The sequence below is a fragment of the Vanellus vanellus genome, assembly GCF_965231255.1.
Source record: "Vanellus vanellus genome assembly, chromosome: 14".
Classification (NCBI taxonomy): Eukaryota; Metazoa; Chordata; class Aves; order Charadriiformes; family Charadriidae; genus Vanellus; species Vanellus vanellus.
Window position 1 is genome coordinate 13,111,707 of NC_138919.1, and position 19,446 is coordinate 13,131,152.

Genomic DNA, 19,446 nt, shown 5'->3' on the forward strand with positions numbered 1-19,446 from the left:
TCCTTCCTGCCTCCCTCCTGCCCGCCGCGGATTGCCCCGGGCAGCCCTCTGCCCCCCGCCTCCTTACCCGGGTTAGCAAATCGCCCGGCCCGGGCGTGACGAGAGCGGCGGGGAAGGGAAGGAGAGGGCCGGGCGGGCGCAGCGCCGCCCCCGCCGCACGCCGGGCCGGGGCCGGGCCGGGCCGTGCCGGCCGCCGCTGCTGCCGCCGCCCCCCGCCTCCCCCGGGGCCGGCCGCAGGGCGGGGAGCAAAGGTAACCGGGCCGGGCCTGGGCACCGGGCGGGGCGCGCAGCACCATGCTCGGCGGGGGCTGGCGGGGCCTCGGCACCGCCCTGGCGGCCCTGGGAGCTGGGGCCCTGCTCCGAGCCGGTATGTGGGGCGGGCGGCGCGGCTCGCCCGGCGCCGGGGCTGCACCCCGGTAGGATCCGAGGAGACTGGGCAGCGCCTCCTCTGCCGCCGGGCCGGGGCGCGGGGGGGGGGCCGGGGCAGCGAGACCGCGGCGTGGGGGCGCGGTGGGATGTCCCCTTGCGGTGGGGCCGGGGTCTGTGCGGTGCCCCCCTTGCAGCAGGGATCCGGGGCTGGGCGGCGTGCCCCTGTAGAGCCGGGACCCGCAGGGAGCCGGGCGGCTGCGGGCAGCCGGCGGTGGGTGGCCGGCCCTGGGGCTGGCGGCGGGGTTCAGCCCGGCTGGCAGCTCGGAAGTTTGATGGTGGTTTTTCTCTTCTCCTTTTCCCGGCTCAGGTTTTTAAGCTGACTCACAGCCCCAAGTAGGTCAGTATCTGCTCAGCTGGAGCCTGTCTCTGTCGGTGGCTTTTCGCATCGATAACCCATCTGGGAGGCTCCTGTGGAGTTTCTGGGCTGCCAAAGCGCTGGTTATTGCTCTGGGAGTAGAGCCTGGGAGAGAGGGGCTGGCATTTAAACTGGATTTGATGGATGGCAGACCCTATTGGCAATGTAAATAAGAAACAAAAGCAAAACTGTCCAAGCTCTGCATTTAAATTTACAGCCTAAATTCTGAAAGCGTCTCCTTAGACTAGAGCTTGGGCTTTAGCTTCACAGTGTCTGTGGGAAGTCTTGCCAGAGGCCTTTTGCATCGCTCCAATTTTAAGACCTGGCCTTAACGACCAAGAATCCATGGGAGTTAACTGCCAGACTTGGAAACCCTGATGCTATCTTGGGAACAAGTATGTCAAACCGAGTAACTAGCAGCTCCCGAGTTCCCCAGGTTGCGGGGTGGGTGCTGCGCCTTCCACGCAGGCTTTGCTCCGCCAGCGGGTGGGTGCGTGCCCTGGGCGGGTGCGTGCCCTGCCCTCGCTGGCTGGACCCGGCTGTGCCGCCGGCAGCGTGTGCCAGGTGGGCAAGTCGAGTGGGAGTGGGAGTTGCCCCAGGTTTGTGGACCAACTCGCTTGGTATGGTGTGGAGCCACAAACTCGCTGGGTATCCAAAAAATATCTGTGTGCAGAGTGTGTAAAAAGTGAATGTAGTGTTTCTTGTTATGAGGCAATGCAGGGATGTTCATCTGGGTATGTACGTGCAGACATTTTTGAGTGACAGCCATGCTTGAAATAGGAATTTTCCACTCTTTTCTGTATTAAAAAGAGTAAGACAAAATGCAGTGGAGAAAAATGTATGAAGCATCCCTTTTACACTGTGCTACTGCCTGCTTGCCTTCAGTCTCCAGCATGTATGCATTTATGTGATAACATTAACACTTCCCATCTGCAAACCCTTTTCTCTTGGCGACTCAAGCTGCACTAATGAACTGTTCCAAAAAGCTGAAGCGTGTGATTCAAAGGCTGCTGGTGCTCTGCACTCCCCAGTCCTCTCTACTTCAGGCATGAAGTCAGGAGGGACGTGTTGCAAAAATGAAGTCATTGGGCATTTTGGAGCAGACCTGCATGCATTACAGTGATCCTGAAACAATCTGTGTTCGTCCTGGGCCGGGGCAGGGGTTATGTATCTCTTGGGGAGCTCCCTTGAGCAGAACTGGCTCTGAGAACGCCCTTCTCCTTGGAGCGGTGCTGGGCGTGCGTGAGAGTGCTTCTGGTCCGCTCACCAAGCGGGCAGGCTGCAAAGGTGCAGCTTAGCTGCAGATGGGAATTCAGAATTAGTTTCATACTTTGTGGATGTTTTCTCATTCCTTTGTTTAAATTATATTCCAGAAAACATTTCCTTATGCGGTGTAGCTTGTTTGTTTTGCAAGAATTGTGAATTAAACATGCAAAGACACTTTGGGATCATGGCCAAGGTTAGAAATGGTTCATAGGAAGAAAGCATTTTAAGTATGTGAATAATTCCTTTGACTTAATGTTGTGTTTTCTTTTGTTTGGTTTTGTTTTGTTTTCCAGTTAGTGTCTAGTATGCTAACAAACATTCAGTAGATAGAGCTTTTGTGACTGATAGCATCCAAAAGTGCTTCGTGTTAGGGAGCAGTTAAAGAGCAATTGATTTTTTTTTCTTCTTCCTATCAAGGAATAGTAAGGGGGTTTGTTTTGTTTTGTTTTGCTCTTTTTTTGAAAGGACTCTTCTGCTCCAGAGGAACACTTGGCAGGTATGGATGCTTTTCTCAATACTATATCCCTTCACTGTCAAATACCCAGTGCATGCCTACACTGTCTTGGGGTTTTCTTTGCAGCACTGTGTTTAATTTTACTACCATCTCCTCTCCTTATCTCCCTTCCCTCATAAGTAAGCGAGATGGTGGAGGCAGAAAAAGTTCTGGGCAGGACAGTTGTAGCAGAGGGGCCTTAGAGCTCTGGCTGCCCTGGGACTGGGTTTGCAGCAGCTGCACACCCCAGTCAGAACGTGGATCTTGGTTTTGCAGCCTTGTTGGTCCTGTGGGTCTGCGGAGCTGCAGTGGGGCTGTCCATGTTGGCCGCAGCCTCTTCTGTGGGGCCTCTTCTCTCTGAAGCAGGCTCTTATCAGGGGTGGGCAGGACTGACGTGTTTTGGAAGAGTGGGGAAGGTTGATTACGAGCGTGGTCACCCCTCCCTTTGGCACTGATGGAGGTGACCAAGCACCTAGTGTCGGGAGCCTTAGGGAGAGAGTCTGTGCTGCAAAATGAAACAGCAACTGAGCCAGCACAGTTCAGACCAACACAGTCACCTTCAGTGGTGTGCAAGGGCCATGGGCATTAAGACATCTCATTTCTGACTTGGAGAGACTGAAACCTCTTTCCTTGCATGTGTATGACCCAGGCCTGTGTTGCAGGGCTCCGGCAATGGAAGACCTTGTCTTCTTTGTTTACCTTCTTTTTTTCTTTTTTTCTTTTTTTTTTTATGTCAGAGCCTCTTAGTGCTTGGTTGTTTCTTTAAGAACTGTGTATCTGTGAGTTGAACCATGGAGCACAGGTTATTTGCATCTGGAATTAGATTTTTTTTTTTTTCTTGGATCTGATTAAACATTTAACCAAAAGCAAACAGGGAAGAACTGCTGTTGCACCAGGGTAGCTCGTGAGCAAGAAACCTGCCTGCAGTGCACGCCTGGTACCTGGCCAGGCAGGGAGTTGTGCCTTCCATGCAGACAGCCTGTCTTCTCTCCATGCAGGATGTGATTTCCCCATGTAGCAAACCAGATATTTCTGTTGTAGCAGTGGGTATATTTCTGTATTGCTCCTTTTTTTTTTTTCCCTCCCCTCCTTTTTTTGTCTTTTGGCTGTAACACAGCCTTTTGTGCTTTTTTTGCAAAGTCACTGTCTCAGACTGACCTTTGTCCAGCTGTTCTCTCTCCGTTCTGCTTTCCTGCCCCTTGAAATCTTCCCTCCAGTCGAGGTACAGTGCTTTCCCTGCATGAGCACATCTCTGGGAGCAGTGTCCCGTCCCTCTTCAGTGAAGCTGTAGGGCACCGAGAGCCTCCCACGCTGTGGGGCACAAGGTGACACAGCCAGGCGCTAAGGCTTTGGGCTGTGGTGGCCTCTTTCCTTGTCCTCTGAAAGGGGCAGGTTGGGCTGTCCATACCCTTCCTTCTCTGGGGCTGTGGGACCTGCTGTGCTCTGTCCCACTTGTTCCCCTCCCTGGGCTAACCTGTGGTTTGGCTGTTTTGGGGTCCCCAGGTCCAGCGCAGCTGCAAGCTGTCTTCCTGCACACGGAACACGAGCGGAGGGAGTCGAAGACAGTCACACAAGCCAACATGAAGGTGGAATTACTCCCAGCCCTCACAGACAACTACATGTACCTCCTCATCGATGAGGAAACAAAGGAGGCTGCAATAGTTGATCCTGTGCAGCCCCAGAAGGTAATGCTGTCCACCGTTGTTGGGAACTGGGGCTCACTGCTTTGGGCCTGGGAGCTCCTTCCAGGTTGCCGCATCCACGACAGAATTAGTCACACGCTGACTCAGGCGTGGGGGAGAGGCAGGAAATACTGGCCACACATAGGTACGGACAGGGCTTCACAGGCAGTCTGCTTCTGGGCTCAGCCAGCTTGTCCCTGACTTCAAGGGTTATTGACCTGATTTTGGTTTTTGCCCTTAGTTTGATGTAGTGCAGAAAAGAGGAAATAGGACTGAGGGCTTAGTCATGGCTAGCTGGGACAGAGACCTTGTGTCCTGATCTGTAAGTACGACTTGGAGAGGCATGAGCTCTCTGCGGAGTTGCTGGTGTGGCTCTCAAATCTTGGAACAGTTGCGCCCAGGTTACGCCAGGCACCAGGTGTGCTGTCAAGTCATTTCATGTGAGTTGTAATGTCTTGCTGTGCCCTGTGCCTGCAGGTTTTGGATGCAGTCAAAAAGCACGGCGCGAAGCTGACCACTGTCCTGACCACACATCATCACTGGTAACTATCTGCTGTAGTGGGATCCCTCTTCCCTCTCCATAAACACAAGTAGTCAAGAATTGTTGCTTTTCTGGATCAAGTTGGTCTTCTCTAAGCAGGAGCTTAGGTGTGAGGAGAAGGATCAGAGCTCAGGAAGTGTTCCCTTGGGTTTGCTGTGAATAGATGCATTGTCTGGACTGAAAGCTCTGTGTGTCAGTGCCGTTAACCTTTAAAATGCTGACTTCTTCCAGGTGGCCAGTGAAATACATGTGAGTGAAGGTAGCTGTGGAGTGTGGGAGGATGCACGTTCGCTCAGGTGCTAGGACACGCCTGTAAGGCATGCTACTCACAGTCAGCACTTGTGAGAGGATTACCTGAATTGCAGATTAACTGCCAGGGATGTAACGATGAATGTTTTGCAGCTTTGCAATGCTGTACCTGAGTAACCTCTCCCACGGGTCATAGTTGAGCCACCTCTGTGGCTAGAGAGCCAGCCCTGATCTGGCAGGACCAGCACCGCAAGCAAGTGCAGACCTGTTTGGACATCTGCATGCCTGCTCCACAGTGTCTTGTGGGACACTGAATTACATGTATCCCAGTTACCCCAGTCTTTTATTGCCGTAGTTACTGGAGAGTTGACTGTGAGCCCCGAAGGCTGGTGTTTCCCAACTAGGTATGAACTTGTGGGGGGTTGTTCCCCTCTCTCACTGCCCCAGTTACTGGAAGAATTATCTCCACTTGTGTTGATGTGGCATATCCTTTGATATGATGACAGTGTTAGATACTGGGAGAATAGTTGATCAGAAATGAAGTTACCATTGCAACATGAGTCACGATAAATTTGTCTTCATCCCTACCCAAATCCATTTTTCTGACCTTCCAGGGACCATGCTGGAGGGAATGAGAAGCTCGTAAAGATGGAGACGGGGTTGCGTGTGTATGGGGGAGACAGCAGAGTCGGTGCACTGACACAGAAAGTGTCTCACCTTACATCACTCAAGGTAAAGCGAGTGAGCTGCAGGACTCGGTTGGGGGCATCTTCTGTGTCACAGCTGTAGAGCTGGACCAGTGTGGTCCAACTTGAGTTAATATTGTGGTCATAGCTCTTTTACCTTTTAACATCTCTTGGAAGTACGGCTTTTGCCCTTTTCCAGCCCTGTGAACCATAACTCCTCTGTCGTGTTTTGGCTGGTGATACTTCATGGATGAGAACATTGGCATGGCTCAGACGCCTGCATTGCCTGGGGCATGCTGGGTGTCCATGTGCCTTGACAGCTGCCTTAACTGGGGTGGTCAGAACTGGTATGTGAAAGGACAGAGCTTGTGCTCTGCTTAGAGCCGAGTTAGCACTGAACAAATGCAAGTGGTCCTCTAAAGGAAGGCTGGAATACAGGGTGAAGAGAAAGCAGCCAGCAGTGATAGCTGCCTGCGTTGCTTTTCCAGAGCTAAGGCAGCAAACCTTGTTGGCACCAACCTGTTTGTTTACAGACGAGCTGGCAAATGACGGAAACTGCTGTGAAATGTGCAGGCTGGCATGAATGTCACTGCTAGTCTTGAGGTGCACCTTTGGGGGGGGCAGCAGTAAAGAAGGGAGTACAGAAATACATGGGAAGGTGTGCAAATTAGGGCTGTGGGGGAAACATCCCCTTGGCCTCATGAATGTGTTTAATCCTTCCTGTTTTGTGTCATCCACTTCTTCCCTTCAGCTTCATTTTTGTTTGGAGCTCTTTACACTTGATTAACTTTGTTTAGGATTTTGTGTTGCTCTGGATCTGTTTGCTCTTGCTGCCAACCAGACACTGAGTCACTCTGCATGTAAATGAAAGAATCTGGCATTTCTCTTTGTCACAACACCTGCTAGGAGGAAACGGCTTCCTTCCAAGTTCCTGCCATAAAACCCTCTTGCTGGACTCTCCCAGGAGCAGAGCTGATGTTTACTGCCCAGCTATGTGACAATTTGCCTGTAGCACTACTAGACCGATGTAATAGTTGCAATTCTTTTCTAACCATACAAATGCTAGCAAACAGTAGCTTAAGCTCTAGTCTTCTGCCTTCTTCTCAGGTGGGATCTCTTAATGTGAAATGCCTCTGTACGCCGTGTCACACTTCTGGACACATCTGTTATTATGTGACTAAGCCAAATAGCTCCGAGCCACCTGCTGTTTTTACAGGTGAGGAGTTGGGAGGTTACATTGCCGGCAGTCTGTGTTGCAAAGAAATAAGCTACCCCTCTGCCTGTGTGCTCCTGACTCTGGATGTGCGTTCATCCCTTACTGCCAGTGCAGTCAGTTAACACCCACATCTTGCCCCCTTACCAAGTGCTACCAAGTAGTAATTGTAGATGAAACTGGTGAAACCACTCTGGGTTTGTTGTAAACCGTTGCTGGACACCCTGCAAGCAACATCAAGAGCGAGCCCTGGATGAGTCCTACATCTAGTGTTTTCTTCCTTGAAACAAGAGCTGTTGGTTTACTGTCTCAGGCCAAACTGTGGCTGATTCCAAAACCTGTTGCTTTTCCATATATCTGTAGTCATGTCTAAACAAAACTAAGAGAAGAGAAAATAGGGAGTAAGAGAGGGCTCCATCTCTGGTAGCCACATTCTGGATCCTGTTTTGGAGAGTGGGGTTCCCCCTTCCCTGAGACTGCGCCCAGGCTGCCATGTCATCCCTCTCCTGATGGGCGTTCTCCAGAGCTTGCACCAGCTGCTGCATGGAAGAAGTAACGGCTTAAGCAAGATTTTAGGGAGCACTAGGTAGAAAATGCGGAGGCGACTCATCTTTGTTCAGCTTCATAGCAAAGAGAACAAATGCTCCTCGTCCACACTAGAAAGGGCAAGAGGGGACAGCAGACTGCCCACAGATAAGGAAGCGCTGGCGTGGTTTGCTTGGCAAGGCTGTGGGGTTTCCCGCATTAAAAGTTGCGTTTGCCGCATGGATTTGTGTAGCGCTGAGCCCGTGTGGGGCAGCAAGCGTAGCCTGGCTCTCCCTGTGCCTTCTGGTGAGCTGCAGCGAGGACAGCAATGGCAGGCCTGAGCCCTCGGGGACCGTGTGCTCATGCTTTGGTGTGAGGAGCCTTGTCTGGTCCTGATGCCGTGTCACACCTCCCTTGCAGGTGACACGCTGTTTGTGGCTGGTTGTGGGAAGTTCTTCGAGGGAACCCCAGAGGAAATGTACAGAGCGCTGATTGAGATTTTGGGCAGCTTGGACCCCCAAACGGTATGAACCTCTCCTTTTGTGCCAGTACGTTAACCAACCAGAAACTACTACAGACATCAAAGAAACTGTCTTCCTAATAATACTGTTGTTCAAAGAGAGAATTTCTCATGTGTTGAAGGAATGAATGATTACATTAGGAATTGTCTTTGATGCTGAATAGCTGAAGTCCTCTGGGAAGGAAATACCTACCCCAAATACGTTTGTACTTTGTGGGGAAAGAGTAGGGGCTGCTTATTAAAACAGAGGCTAGCGAGCTGGGGTGCCTGGGCTCTGTCATCAGGCTTGCCGTTAAATTGGCAGATCGTACTGACTGATAACTCCTGGCACTTCTCCTGTGCATGTCTCCAGTGGAGAGTGTCGTGTGTCCCGGAGGCTTGACTCTGTTGTTCCTGCTGTACCATAACATTGATGATGGTATCTGGCACTCCACCTTTGTACCTGGTTTCACTCTTCCTTTCTCTTCCTAGAGAGTTTACTGCGGTCACGAATACACAATCAACAATCTCAAGTTTGCTCGACACGTTGAACCCAATAATGTCACTATCCAGGAAAAGCTTGCTTGGGCCAAGGTAGGCTGGTTTATCTTTTCCCTAGACTTGATGCTTTCATGGAGGCAGAGTCTCTCCTAGGAGTTAGAGGAGAGGAGACAATGTCGGGGAGAAAGAGAGGCTGAGGGAAGGGAGCTAAGAGCCAGGAGCTGCAGTGTGTTGTGCATCCAGGGGAGTGATGTGTTGGGGAATAGGGTTTGTGTGTGACCCAGAGAAGACGGTTTACTGTCTGGTGGAGATGTGACCCTCCTTGGAAACTTCTTGGTATAATTACAGGCTGATGTCCACGTCTGTCTGGGAGGGTCAGCTCTGTCCCAGGTCTCTCTGTGTGTACCCCAGTGCTTCTCTGGCTGGCTGTGTGCATGGCTGTGGGAAGGGCCTGGCCTGAGGGGCAGCTCGGGCAGCTCGGTGCACTAACCCTGCATGGTTAATATATACAGGACATTTCTTGTTCCCCAAAACATTCCTCATTAAGCAGAAATCTCTCCCTTGTTACAGGCAAAGTATGACAGTGGTGAGCCAACCATACCCTCCACCATTGCAGAAGAGTTTACGTACAACCCCTTCATGCGAGTGAGGTATGGAGGAGATGTGGGAATAGTCCTTGTGTTTGGAGGGGGGATGTGGGAAGGAGGAGATCTGCAAAGAAAGAGCCATAAGTGGGAATTGCTCTCCTGCCTTGCATATTCCTGTTCTGATGCCCTCAAAACCCTCCTTAAAATATACTTGCTGTCCTGGCAGAAGCTTGCTATAGTGAAATTTGAAGGGTTGTGGTGAGCATCTCTGCCAGTGCTGAAGACACTGACTCAGGAAACAGAACAAGCTTCATTGCGTAATTACGTTCCCTCATCAGGCAGAGTTTGGCAGACGGGCGCAGCAAAAGATGCTGTTCAAGGCATAAGAGTGTTTGCAATTTCCTCTTGCCAATGAGTGTTTAAACCAAGGGAGCTGATAAGCCTGTGCCAAAGCCCCACGTCTTTCATCTTTGAGTGCAACATTTCCCCTTGATGCAGGTGAAATGTGATAGTAGTGACTTCATATATGAGATTTTTATCTTGCAGTCTGTGCATTTGCTGTCCCTGGTGTTTCCTCCTGGCAGGGAGAAGACGGTTCAGCAGCACGCTGGGGAGACCGACCCTATCCGAACAATGGGGGCCATCAGAAAAGAGAAGGATAACTTCCGAGTCCCGAAGGACTGAGCACTCTGCCTGGATCACTTTAATGTCAGTTTAAGTGTAATTTAGACTATTCAGATGTTTTAGGAATTGAACCTTCTGTTGTGGTTGAGAAAGTCGTATTTAGGTTTTTATTTTGTTTTAATTAAGAAAAAAAAAAAGCACTTTGCCCTTGTTGAGATCTTCTACAGCATATTTATATTATGATGAAGAATATTTATCTTTCTATTGCTGGCTCTCCAACTGTCACATGTGTCTCATGCAGATCATTTTACAAGTGTTGGTATGTGCCTCAGAGTCTGGGGTGGGGATGGGTCAAACCTTGAGGTCTAGGAAAAAGCTCCTGTTACTTTTGTAGGAGCCTGATGCAAATGCAGACAGTGGGACTAGGGCCCAAGATGTCTTCATTTAAAACAGAGACAAAATGCAGTAACTACATTGCCAGCTGAAGATTTGAACCTTTTTTCCATGCTGCTACTTAAACTCTTCTGAGTCTGTTGCTTCTGGCTCCACTGAAACCAGTTCTCAGTGACAGACCTGCTCTACCACCGCCAGTTCAGGGCTTAGTTTGTGAAATGCGCAGGGTGGCCTGGCTCTGGCAATGGCACACGTGGACTGTCCAGCTTTCCTCTTCTCTCTGACATTCCTTGTCGTGGACTGCAGTAACTTTTCCAGGCAGCATGCTGGCTTAGAGATTGCACTGTTGCTTATACCCTTCCACTCTTAACTTAAGCCTGTTTGCATGTAGCTGCTTTACTGCTATAAGTGTGATCTGTATGTTACTTGTATTAGTACCACACAAAGGAAGAAGGGATTTGTCTGCTGGTTCAAAATCCGGAGAAGAAACCACTTACCTAGTGACTAACTGCGTGTCTAACAGCTGAGCAGCGATGAGACTCCTCCAACAGATGCCTTGCTGCCGATAGCCTGAGCAGCTGCTTTGTACCTTGCTGTGAGTAACGTGGCAAACGAGCATTTCTTAGCTGGGCACTGTTCCCCAGTGAGGGAGCAACTGTTGTGGTGAGCACTGGCAGTAGCCGTGCTGGGCTTGTGAGCCTGGGAGACTCCAGCTTACGGGTCCGGCTCACAGCAGATGCCGCGTGCTGCTGGGATTTGATCACCCACCCTGCAGCCCCTGCCCGGTCCAGCCTCTCCGCTCGGAAGGCCACAGCGGTGATGTTATAAATGGTGAGGGTGTCCACGTATTGACAGATTAAACAGGGCTCAGATCTCAGACCCCCTGGGAAACCACATTAGCGTGGCACGTTGCTTTGTCTTGGTTGGTTCTCGGAGTAGTTCTCTGTGACCCCAGTCTGCAGCCAGCTTGAAAACTGCAGGGAGGGAGTTTCCCCTCAGGCTGCAGGGAGTAGTGTGTCAAAGTGGATGAACGGGATGAACTTTGGGGGAAAATAAATCCAGAATTTCCAGTGAGTCGGTCACCCCCTTCCTGCACTTGCTGTCCTCCAGCTCGGTGACTTTCAATGAGAGAGATGCAGGTGAAGGGTGGTAGGACCCAGCCTGCGGGCTTGGCATCTGTGTCTTTAATGCATCTTCCTCCTAATCATATTTTCTTCCTTGTTTCTTGGTCTCGGCTGCATACTGTGGATCTGCTCAAGTACAAGACATTTTCAAACAAATGTTTTGCAGCTGAAACTAACAAAAGATTAAAACGATTTTGGTTCCAGTCTCTCCCCCTCTCCCCAGTGCATGTTGGTAAGTAATGCCACGATGGAGTCTGTAACCACCTGGGTGTCACTGGTGTAACTTGTGTCTGCTGTTCCAACAAACACGCTGAATGGCAGTGTATGAGCAGGATTTGGTGTAGCACCATTTCTTTATTTGCTTTACAAAGGTAAATTTTACGTAGTTCAGAAAGAAAAGTGGTACCTAAACCTTTACTGCCTCCTTAATTTGAATGCTGTGCTGCTACAACCGAGCGTGACTGTACTGATGGCTGTTTGACAAATGAGCAAATAAATAACAGCTATAAACCGAGCATCAGTGGGGCGGTCTGGAAGAAGGGGGTTTCTTTATCTCACAATTTATTTTCTTTTTTTTTTTTTTTTTTTTTATTAGTAATTGAAGTCAACCACCATGAAGTGTCTTTCTACCTAATCCTGGAGGGGAGCGGGTGGCGTTTTGGGATCCTCTGGGGCTTTATTCAAGGTCTTGTTACAACTGTATTTTCTTTTTGAAAGAAGAGTGGAGTACGTTCAGCACTTGTTTCCTGCTTGCAAGCACTGTTCCCTCCTTCACAAGCGGCATTTGGGGGACCACGGTCAACCCTGAACCGGGGCTTGTGCCCGGCTGGGCCAGGAGCCGGGGCATGACTCTGCTCCCGCCTGCCCCGCGCCTTTGGTGCTTTTTGGGCTCGAGTGGTTTGGGGCCGTGCCTGGAGCTCTGGCTTGGTCATGCGAGACCCTCCCAGGAGCTCCCTTCTAAACAGTGTTGGGGACTTGTCTGAACCATCTTGTGTCGCTGATGTTTCCAACACCTGGTGGGAGCTGGTACCCCCCAACCTTCCCAGGGACGGGAGAGCCTCGTCCCTCTCATTTTAGCGTGTTGGCGGTGGGAGAAGCAGCTGTTTCTGAACACTGGGCAATGACGTGCTGCTTGGGTGGGCAGCGCCTGGCCGGGCTGCGGCGAAGGCGAGGGGCCAGGCTGGAATTTTGGTGTCTTGGGGAGGGGGGGGAGGGGAACCCACCATGTGCCTCAGCCTTCCTCCTCTGCACCTTCAGCCTGGCGAGCCTGGGTGCTGGTGGGACCCGGTGCGTGGCAGGATGAGCCGTGGGGCCCTGCAAGTGGGCACATGGATGTGGGGGACCACGGTGAACTATACGGTGTGTGTGTGTGTGTGTGTGTGTGTGTGTTTCATCCCTCAGCCTCCCACCGGGGGAGGGGGGGTTCACCGGGAGCCGCGTTGCACCGGGGGTTGGAGGGGGAGGAAGAAGGGAAGCCCCCCCACGCCCCGCACCGGGGGGCCGTGCGGGATGTCAGCCCGCCCCACGCAGCGTGATCCGCCCCGCACCGCACCGGCGGGGGCGGGACGCGCCCGCCCGCTGCGGGGAGGGGCGGCGGCGGGGCTCCGGGCGGCACCGCCCGCAGGTAGCGGCCGCGTCACGCGTGGGCTCCGCCGAGGGTCGCGGCGGGGCTGGGAGGGGGCACCGCACACCCCCGCGCGTCCTTCCCCCCCACCCCCTCCGCTGACAGGGGCCGGGGCTGCTCCCCCCCCTTCCCGTTTTGCTACGTGGGGTTGGGGCCACCCCCTGTTTTTCTGCGTGGGGCCGGCCCCCCCCCCCCCCTCCCTCCGCCGTGTCCCGCGGGCGGCGCTGGTGAGCGGACCATGAAGGTGAAGGTGATTTCTGTCCTGGAGGACAACTACATGTACCTGGTCATCGAGGAGAGCACCCGGGACGCCGTCGCGGTGGACGCTGCTGTCCCCAAAAGGGTGAGAGGCGTGTTGCCCCCCCCTTCCCCTCCCCCCCCCCCCCCCCCGCCTTCCTCCCCCGTAGCGGCCGCAGCCCCGCCACGTCCCGGGTGGGCTGCGGGGTCCCCACTCAGGGGACGTGGCCGTGGTGGTGGCCCCACGCGAGGTTGGCATGCAGTGCGTGCATGTAGCAGGAGGCATCCGTGTGCGCGTGGAGCATCCCACTGGTGGGGTCGACCCCTGCTCAGCCCCCCCGGAGCGTGTGCGTGTGTTACACCCTGCTCCCACCCACCCTTGGGCTGTGGGGGGATTTCCACTTCACCTTAACCATTACCTCCCAGTGCCCAAGCTGGAAGCTATGCAGATGCCAAAACAAGTGAGAATAACCTGAAATAGGCTGAAAAGTCATGTTTTCCGGGAGCCAGGCTGCGGCCGCGCTGCTGGAGGCAGGCAGGGAAGGCAGCGCGGGGGTCATCCCACGCCGCCGTGACCCCTGTGGTCCCCCTGCCTGCTGACCCCCTTGTGCCACCCTCCGCTGCTGCGCATCGTGCAAATGCTGTCGCGGTTTTTAAGCGTTTGTTGTTGACACAGACGTTTCCTTCCTCTTAGAGGAACGTAATCAGGAGCAGCCAGGGGGTTTGTTAGTCGCGATGAATTTTAAGTTGGTGTTAAAAGCCGCCTGGCAGCTTGAGCTGTGGGGTTGGCAGCCCCATGCACCTCCTCACCACAGCCAGCATGGGTTGCACAGCCGCTGTCTTTCTGCTGCGGCGGTGGCCCCATGCACAGCCCGTGCTGCACCTCCATACTTACACTGCAAAAGCACCGGCCATAAAATGCCACTGTCCCCGTGGGAGCAGCGTGTTCCCATCTGCCTGCTCCGCTCTGTGTGACGGGGTTGGCCACGGGGAGCTGAGCCTTCATCCCACCCTCATCCTCTCATTGCTCAGTGATTGTTTCTGATTGTTTTCTCTGCCCTGGTCTGTCGGGCCTCTTACCTGCAGAGCAGTGCCGTACGGGACAGATCCTGTGCTGGCACGGCAGGCGACGGCTGGTCACGGCTGTGCTGTACAGCTGTAGCGGCTGCAGGGTGTGTGTCGCCTCCTCTCCCTGCACTCACTTCCTTCTGCTCTGGGTCCGTTTCAGTTGCTGGAAATCATCCGGAAGGAGGACGTGGTGCTCAGAGCGATCCTCACCACCCACCACCACTGGTGAGTGGGGCCGGCATGAGCCGGGGGTGGCTGTGTCCCGTGCGGGACCGGGTGCCCATTCCCTCCTCTGCCGACGCAGGGACCACGCGAGGGGCAATGAGGAGCTGGCGAGGCTCTACCCCGGCCTGCGGGTGTACGGTGCCGATGAGCGGATCGGGGCGCTGACACACAAGGTGACCCACGACCAGGAGCTGACGGTGCGTGGCCATAAAAGTGCCCCGGGGCTCAGTCCCCGTGCGTGGATCCTGCCCCACGGGGCGGCTGTGGCTGGCGCGGTGCCGGGCTGGGGGGGAGCGGAGCTGGGCGATGGCGGCACCGTGCTGGAAGCTAACGGGGTTGGTGCCTGGTTGGGGCCATGCTCGGGCTCCCTGTGCCCTGGGGCGGTTGCAGATGTGGCACTGTGGAATTGGGGTGGGACGGAGCTCTGGACTGGAGGAGAAACCCCATCCCATTCCCAGCCCGTTTGGGGTTGCGCTGAGGGACCCGACCCAACCCTCTCTGGGGTCTCGCTGCCAAATGCCATCAGAGCAGACAATGTGCAACCTGGGACTTGCCCAAACCGCCTCCCCCGGCACGTCTGCGACATGCTGAGCCCCGGGCAGGCGATGCCATGGGGCTTGGGGAGGTCTGGGGGGGTCTGGCTGCCCATCAGGGCTGGGGTGGCCCCAGCGGGGTCCTGACCCTCTCTCCCCGCAGTTCGGGGCCATCAGGGTGAGGTGCCTCTTCACCCCCTGCCACACCTCAGGCCACATGTGCTACTTCATGTGGGAGGACGGCTCCCCCGATGCTCCGGCTCTCTTCTCAGGTATCCCACCCTGCCGACGTGCACCCTGTGGGGACTGGGGACACAGGGCGTGCTCCCTGTTCCCCCCCCCAGCTTGATGCTCATGGGGGGGATCCAGCCCGTGGGGGCTCCCACCCCGCACCCCATCCCTGGGAGCGGGGCCAGGGTCCCCTCCGTGTCCAGACCCCTTTTCCCGTAGGTGACACACTGTTTGTGGGAGGCTGCGGGAAGTTCTTCGAGGGGACGGCGGAGCAGATGTACATCAACCTCACCCAAATCCTGGGGACTTTGCCGAAGGAGACGGTGAGTGTGCCACATCTCAGCCCCAACCAGGGGAGGGACCCCAAAATGGAGAGGGGGCTCCGAGGGCTGACACCGCTTGGAGGCAGCACCCCTCCCCAGGGCTGGGGCTGTAGCGGGACCAGGATGGGTTGGACCTGGCACCGGGCGCACGTGTGACGCTGAGTGTTTCCCGCTGGCATTGCAGAAAGTGTTCTGTGGCCACGAATGCACTGTCCGAAACCTCAAGTTCGCCTTGAAAGTGGAACCAGAGAACGAAATAGTGAAGAAGAAACTCGCCTGGGCCAAAGTAAGTGGCTGTGCCCCTGCCAGGGTGGGGGCAGGGTAGGCGTTGGGTGCTGGCAGGTTTTTGGACGCGTCTGGTTCCTCGGCAGCAGCGGGATGATGAGGACTTGCCCACGGTGCCCTCCACGCTGCAGGAGGAGTTCCTCTACAACCCTTTCCTGCGGGTCACGTAAGCAGCGCCGGTGCCTTGGGGGTGCGAAGGGCCCCGCCACGGGTCAACCCCAAACCTGAGGGGGGTTGGTTGGTTCTGCCCCCAAACTCTGCTCCCCTTTTCCATCCAGCGTCACCCCTTCTCCCATGGCTTCGCTAGCTGGTGGGAAATCCAAGCCCCAAGGGAGGTGAGGGTGCCTGGACATGAGGTCCTGCACTGCCCAGCACGGGACACCCGCAGTCAAGCCCCGTGTGCCCCGACAACCACCCGGCACGGGGATGTGACTCCCCCATTGTCCGTCCCGGTGTGCGCTGGGGTCCCAGTGGGGAGGGGGGTCCCCATCCTGTCCCCTGTGGTCACAGCAGAGCCGGTCTCCTCGCAGGGAGGAGCCCTTGCAGAAGTTCACAGGCAAGACGGACCCGGTGGAGGTGCTGAGGACCCTCCGCACCGAGAAGGATAACTTCAAGAAGCCCAAGGAGCGGCCCAATCCCCAGGCCATGCTCGCGTTCGACTGGGGACTTTTCAGCCCCTTCCTCGAGAAGAAGTGATCAGTGGCAGTGGTGGCTCCCGAAACGCAGCATCCCCATCGTGGCGGGGGCTTCCTCCAGGGGCTGTGTCCGTCCGGCTCTGACTCACTCCCGTAAGACTTGGCAGTTGGGAACTGGTTTCTGTCTTTAACCTGCTTGTTTTGAGGCTGCCCTGCTTTGCTCCCTCCAGCGCCGTGCCCGGTTCCCCCGGCCCACGGGAGCTCTGCTGGGTGCCCAGTCCCTGGGGAAGGAAGCGCATGGGTGCCTTCAGCGAGCTCAGCCCCGCAGTTAAACCCGCAGGCTGCTGGGCTGCGGCTGCTGCTGGCGGAGGGTCAGGGGATGTCCTGGAGGAGGAGAGGACGCCCACACTCCTGCCGGTGGGGTTGGCGGGCGCGGGAGCTGCCGCTCCTCCTGCAGCCCATTGCCTGTGGGATGGAGCCAAGGCAGAGCATGGAGAAGGTGGGGATGCTCGGGGGACCGCAGTGCTGTACCCCACGGACCAGTGGGCACCCACGGGGCTGTAAGGCTCTCCTGCCTGCAGCCCTGCCAGACCTGGGCGCTGCATTGCAATTCCCAGGGGAAAATCGGCTGGAGCAGAGCTTTGCAGCAGTGCGGCTCCAAAACTGCTGACCTCCTGCATGGCCGGGCTGGCGGGGAAGTCCTCCTGGCCCAGTCCAGCCCTCCCTGTGCCCGGCAGGGGCCGAGGGCAGGCAGCGAGCTGCCCGGCTGCACGGGCAGGGATGAGGAGCGGAGACTTGGATGCACAAGAGGAAGGCGGGAAGGGAAACGGCATCCCCAGTGCTGTGCAGCAGTACCTGCTTGACTCCAGACCTGGGCTAATAGAAACCATCATTGCAGTGGGGGTTGGGTGTTTCCCTGTCTCTCCCCCTCCCCCCTCTCCTTTTTTTGCCCCTATTTTTATAGTAGGCCAACGTAGAAAAATTGTGTAGGGATTTGTTACGCAATCGCTGACTCATGGGAGCCATCCAAACCACTTCCACTGTGCGGAGTACGTCCAGGTGGCGTTCAGGCCTGGAGGAACGCGTGCTCTAACCCACTGGCTTTGTAAAATACTTTTCAAGGTGTGACAGTTTTTAGGCAGCAAACAACAACGTGCTGCTATCGATCGCTTCTTTCTTTTCCCCTCCCCCCCAAGACAGAAAACTGGAAAACACTTGGCCGAAACTTCCCTTGATGTTGCCTTTTCTTTGGAACGAGAGCCAGGGAGCAGCTGGGTCTCTTAAGCCTCTTCAGCCTTCAGTTTGTGCAAAATCAGCACTGTATTTTGTTTTTTTTTAAGCCTGAGAAATGTGCAAAGCTTTTATTTGCAGGTGGTGGGGAGCTGCATTACAAACCAGTAAGGTGGTTTTGGTTTTGGGGGGAAAACATAGGTCTTGATGGTAGCTCCGTGAATAGCTGTGAAAACCCCTCTGGCGGGTCTGGGCTTGGGCAGGTCGCGCCGCGTGGGACGGTCGCACGTCTCCGTTTTCTTCTTTACCTCAATGTGCAGAGTGTGTGACTGTCTCGGTGTTGCTGAGTTTATACCCGTTCTGCGTAGTTCAAGTGAAAACACAGAGGAGCAGAGGGGTTGGTCCCGTAATCCTTTACTGTATGTTGTCATTTTAAAGTGTTGATTATAAATTTTATAGCTCCCAACACTGGAATAGAGTTGACTTCAGGATCTTTCATGTGTGGACTGCGAACTGCATCCTACCACTGAAGCCTGGTTTGTGGCCGTTTCTTCCCTTGCTAGAAACTAGACAAAGGTTTTCTTTTTTCCTTTTATTAAGTTATAGTATTAGAATTTACTCTCCCCCACAGGGGGAAGCATTAACCCTGCTGCACAAGTTGCCTCGGTACTATTGCCTCAAAGTTACTCAGTTTAAATGTAGTGGTGCAGTTTGTAGATGTTACCTGGGTGTTCCCCTGGAAGTTTATCGGTACTGGGAGCAGAGATGCACCCGGGTGTGGGCGGGGAGGGTTCTTGAACTAGCACCGAGTCTGCTCACGTTGACAGCAGCGGCATGCAGCTCAAAGGCTGGGAGAAATTCAAGTTGTTCCTGATACCACGGCAAGAACAGACACCCAGGAGTGTCTGTAGGAGCTGAGGTCTCGGTGAGTTCTGAGTGGAGAGTCCTTTGACGGCTGTAGCAGCGTGCATGTTGGTAACCAGAGAAGAGACAAAATGTAGACGCGTCCCCCCCCCCAACTGTTTAATCTACAGCTAATTTAGCTTTATTTATTTGTGCACTTCTGGCCTGATGTGCATGTTGTCAACAGAAACAGAATGTGTTTCTTTTGCACTGATGTACAGAGTTTCTGGTCTCAGCACTGCAGCGTACTGGACTGACTTTGCATTAGCATCTTGCTGTGATAAAAATTTTTTGGTTTAGCATAACACTGTGCGTTATAAATCTATGCATGGAAAAGGGCATTCACTGAAACTACCAACTTGCTTGTAAAATAAATAGGGTGGGGAGGGGGATGCAGTGGGAGATTCTTGCCTTATGAACACTGTGATTTCACTAATTGATCAGGAACACATGAAAAATGGAAAGCTTTTAATTAAAAACGTTTAAAAAAATCTTTTACACCATTGGCTTACTTTTAAGAAAGAGTAGAGGAGGACACAGGCAAGTACTGCCAGAGAAGCCGTCACAAGAGGCCGGTCAAGGTCTGACAACTTTGCTTTTTGACAGCCCTAAGCTGAAGGTCGGCAGTAACTGGGGGAGGGTTATCTCTGACGAGGGTCCGGGCAAGGTTTCAATCTGGGCTAGATGCAGTAACCACCTCCATCTGTTTGTATTTACTCTGAAGAAACAAAGCAGTGTGGCAGCTTTGTTTTCAGTTTTCAAATACTCTACTTTCTGCACAGTCCTTCTTCCTCACATAGCAGTAACTGGAAAAAGGAGAAATAGTGCAGTGATTCAATAATGCGATTCTTAAGTACATATTCACTTGCAGCTACAGCAGTCACAAGGAGAGATTCCACATCTGTCAGTGTCCCTCCTCATCGAGTTCAGGTACAGCTGCAAATCCTCCCACTACTGCCTTCCTCTCCCCATACACATTGTCACT

The 19,446-nt window shown here is 54.1% G+C and overlaps 2 protein-coding genes across 11 annotated transcripts; both read left to right on the forward strand.

Annotated features, from left to right (window-relative positions):
- Window positions 1-148: 148 nt before the first annotated feature.
- On the forward strand, window positions 149-11,687 carry HAGH (hydroxyacylglutathione hydrolase). 9 transcript variants are annotated; one of them, XM_082490659.1, is made up of 11 exons: window positions 231-251; window positions 737-766; window positions 2,516-2,546; window positions 4,047-4,228; window positions 4,703-4,767; window positions 5,630-5,747; window positions 6,809-6,917; window positions 7,860-7,963; window positions 8,431-8,532; window positions 9,010-9,089; window positions 9,611-11,687. In XM_082490659.1, the coding sequence occupies exons 4-11, from the start codon at window positions 4,124-4,126 to the stop codon at window positions 9,708-9,710; spliced, it is 783 nt and encodes a 260-aa protein (XP_082346785.1). In that variant the 5' UTR covers window positions 231-251; window positions 737-766; window positions 2,516-2,546; window positions 4,047-4,123; the 3' UTR covers window positions 9,711-11,687. The 9 variants fall into 9 exon arrangements, with proteins under 9 accessions (XP_082346787.1, XP_082346790.1, XP_082346785.1 ...); XM_082490660.1 differs by lacking the exon at window positions 231-251 and adding an exon at window positions 302-367; XM_082490664.1 differs by lacking the exon at window positions 2,516-2,546 and having other exon boundaries at window positions 186-251.
- Window positions 11,688-13,029: 1,342 nt separating this feature from the next.
- Window positions 13,030-19,362, forward strand: HAGHL (hydroxyacylglutathione hydrolase like; the record flags this gene model as incomplete). Of its 2 annotated transcripts, XM_082490364.1 has the most annotated exons (8): window positions 13,030-13,134; window positions 14,257-14,321; window positions 14,401-14,518; window positions 15,018-15,126; window positions 15,305-15,408; window positions 15,593-15,694; window positions 15,780-15,859; window positions 16,224-19,362. In XM_082490364.1, the coding sequence occupies 8 exons, from the start codon at window positions 13,030-13,032 to the stop codon at window positions 16,387-16,389; spliced, it is 849 nt and encodes a 282-aa protein (XP_082346490.1). In that variant the 3' UTR covers window positions 16,390-19,362. The 2 variants fall into 2 exon arrangements, with proteins under 2 accessions (XP_082346490.1, XP_082346491.1); XM_082490365.1 differs by lacking the exon at window positions 15,780-15,859.
- Between the last annotated feature and the right edge of the window lie 84 nt (window positions 19,363-19,446).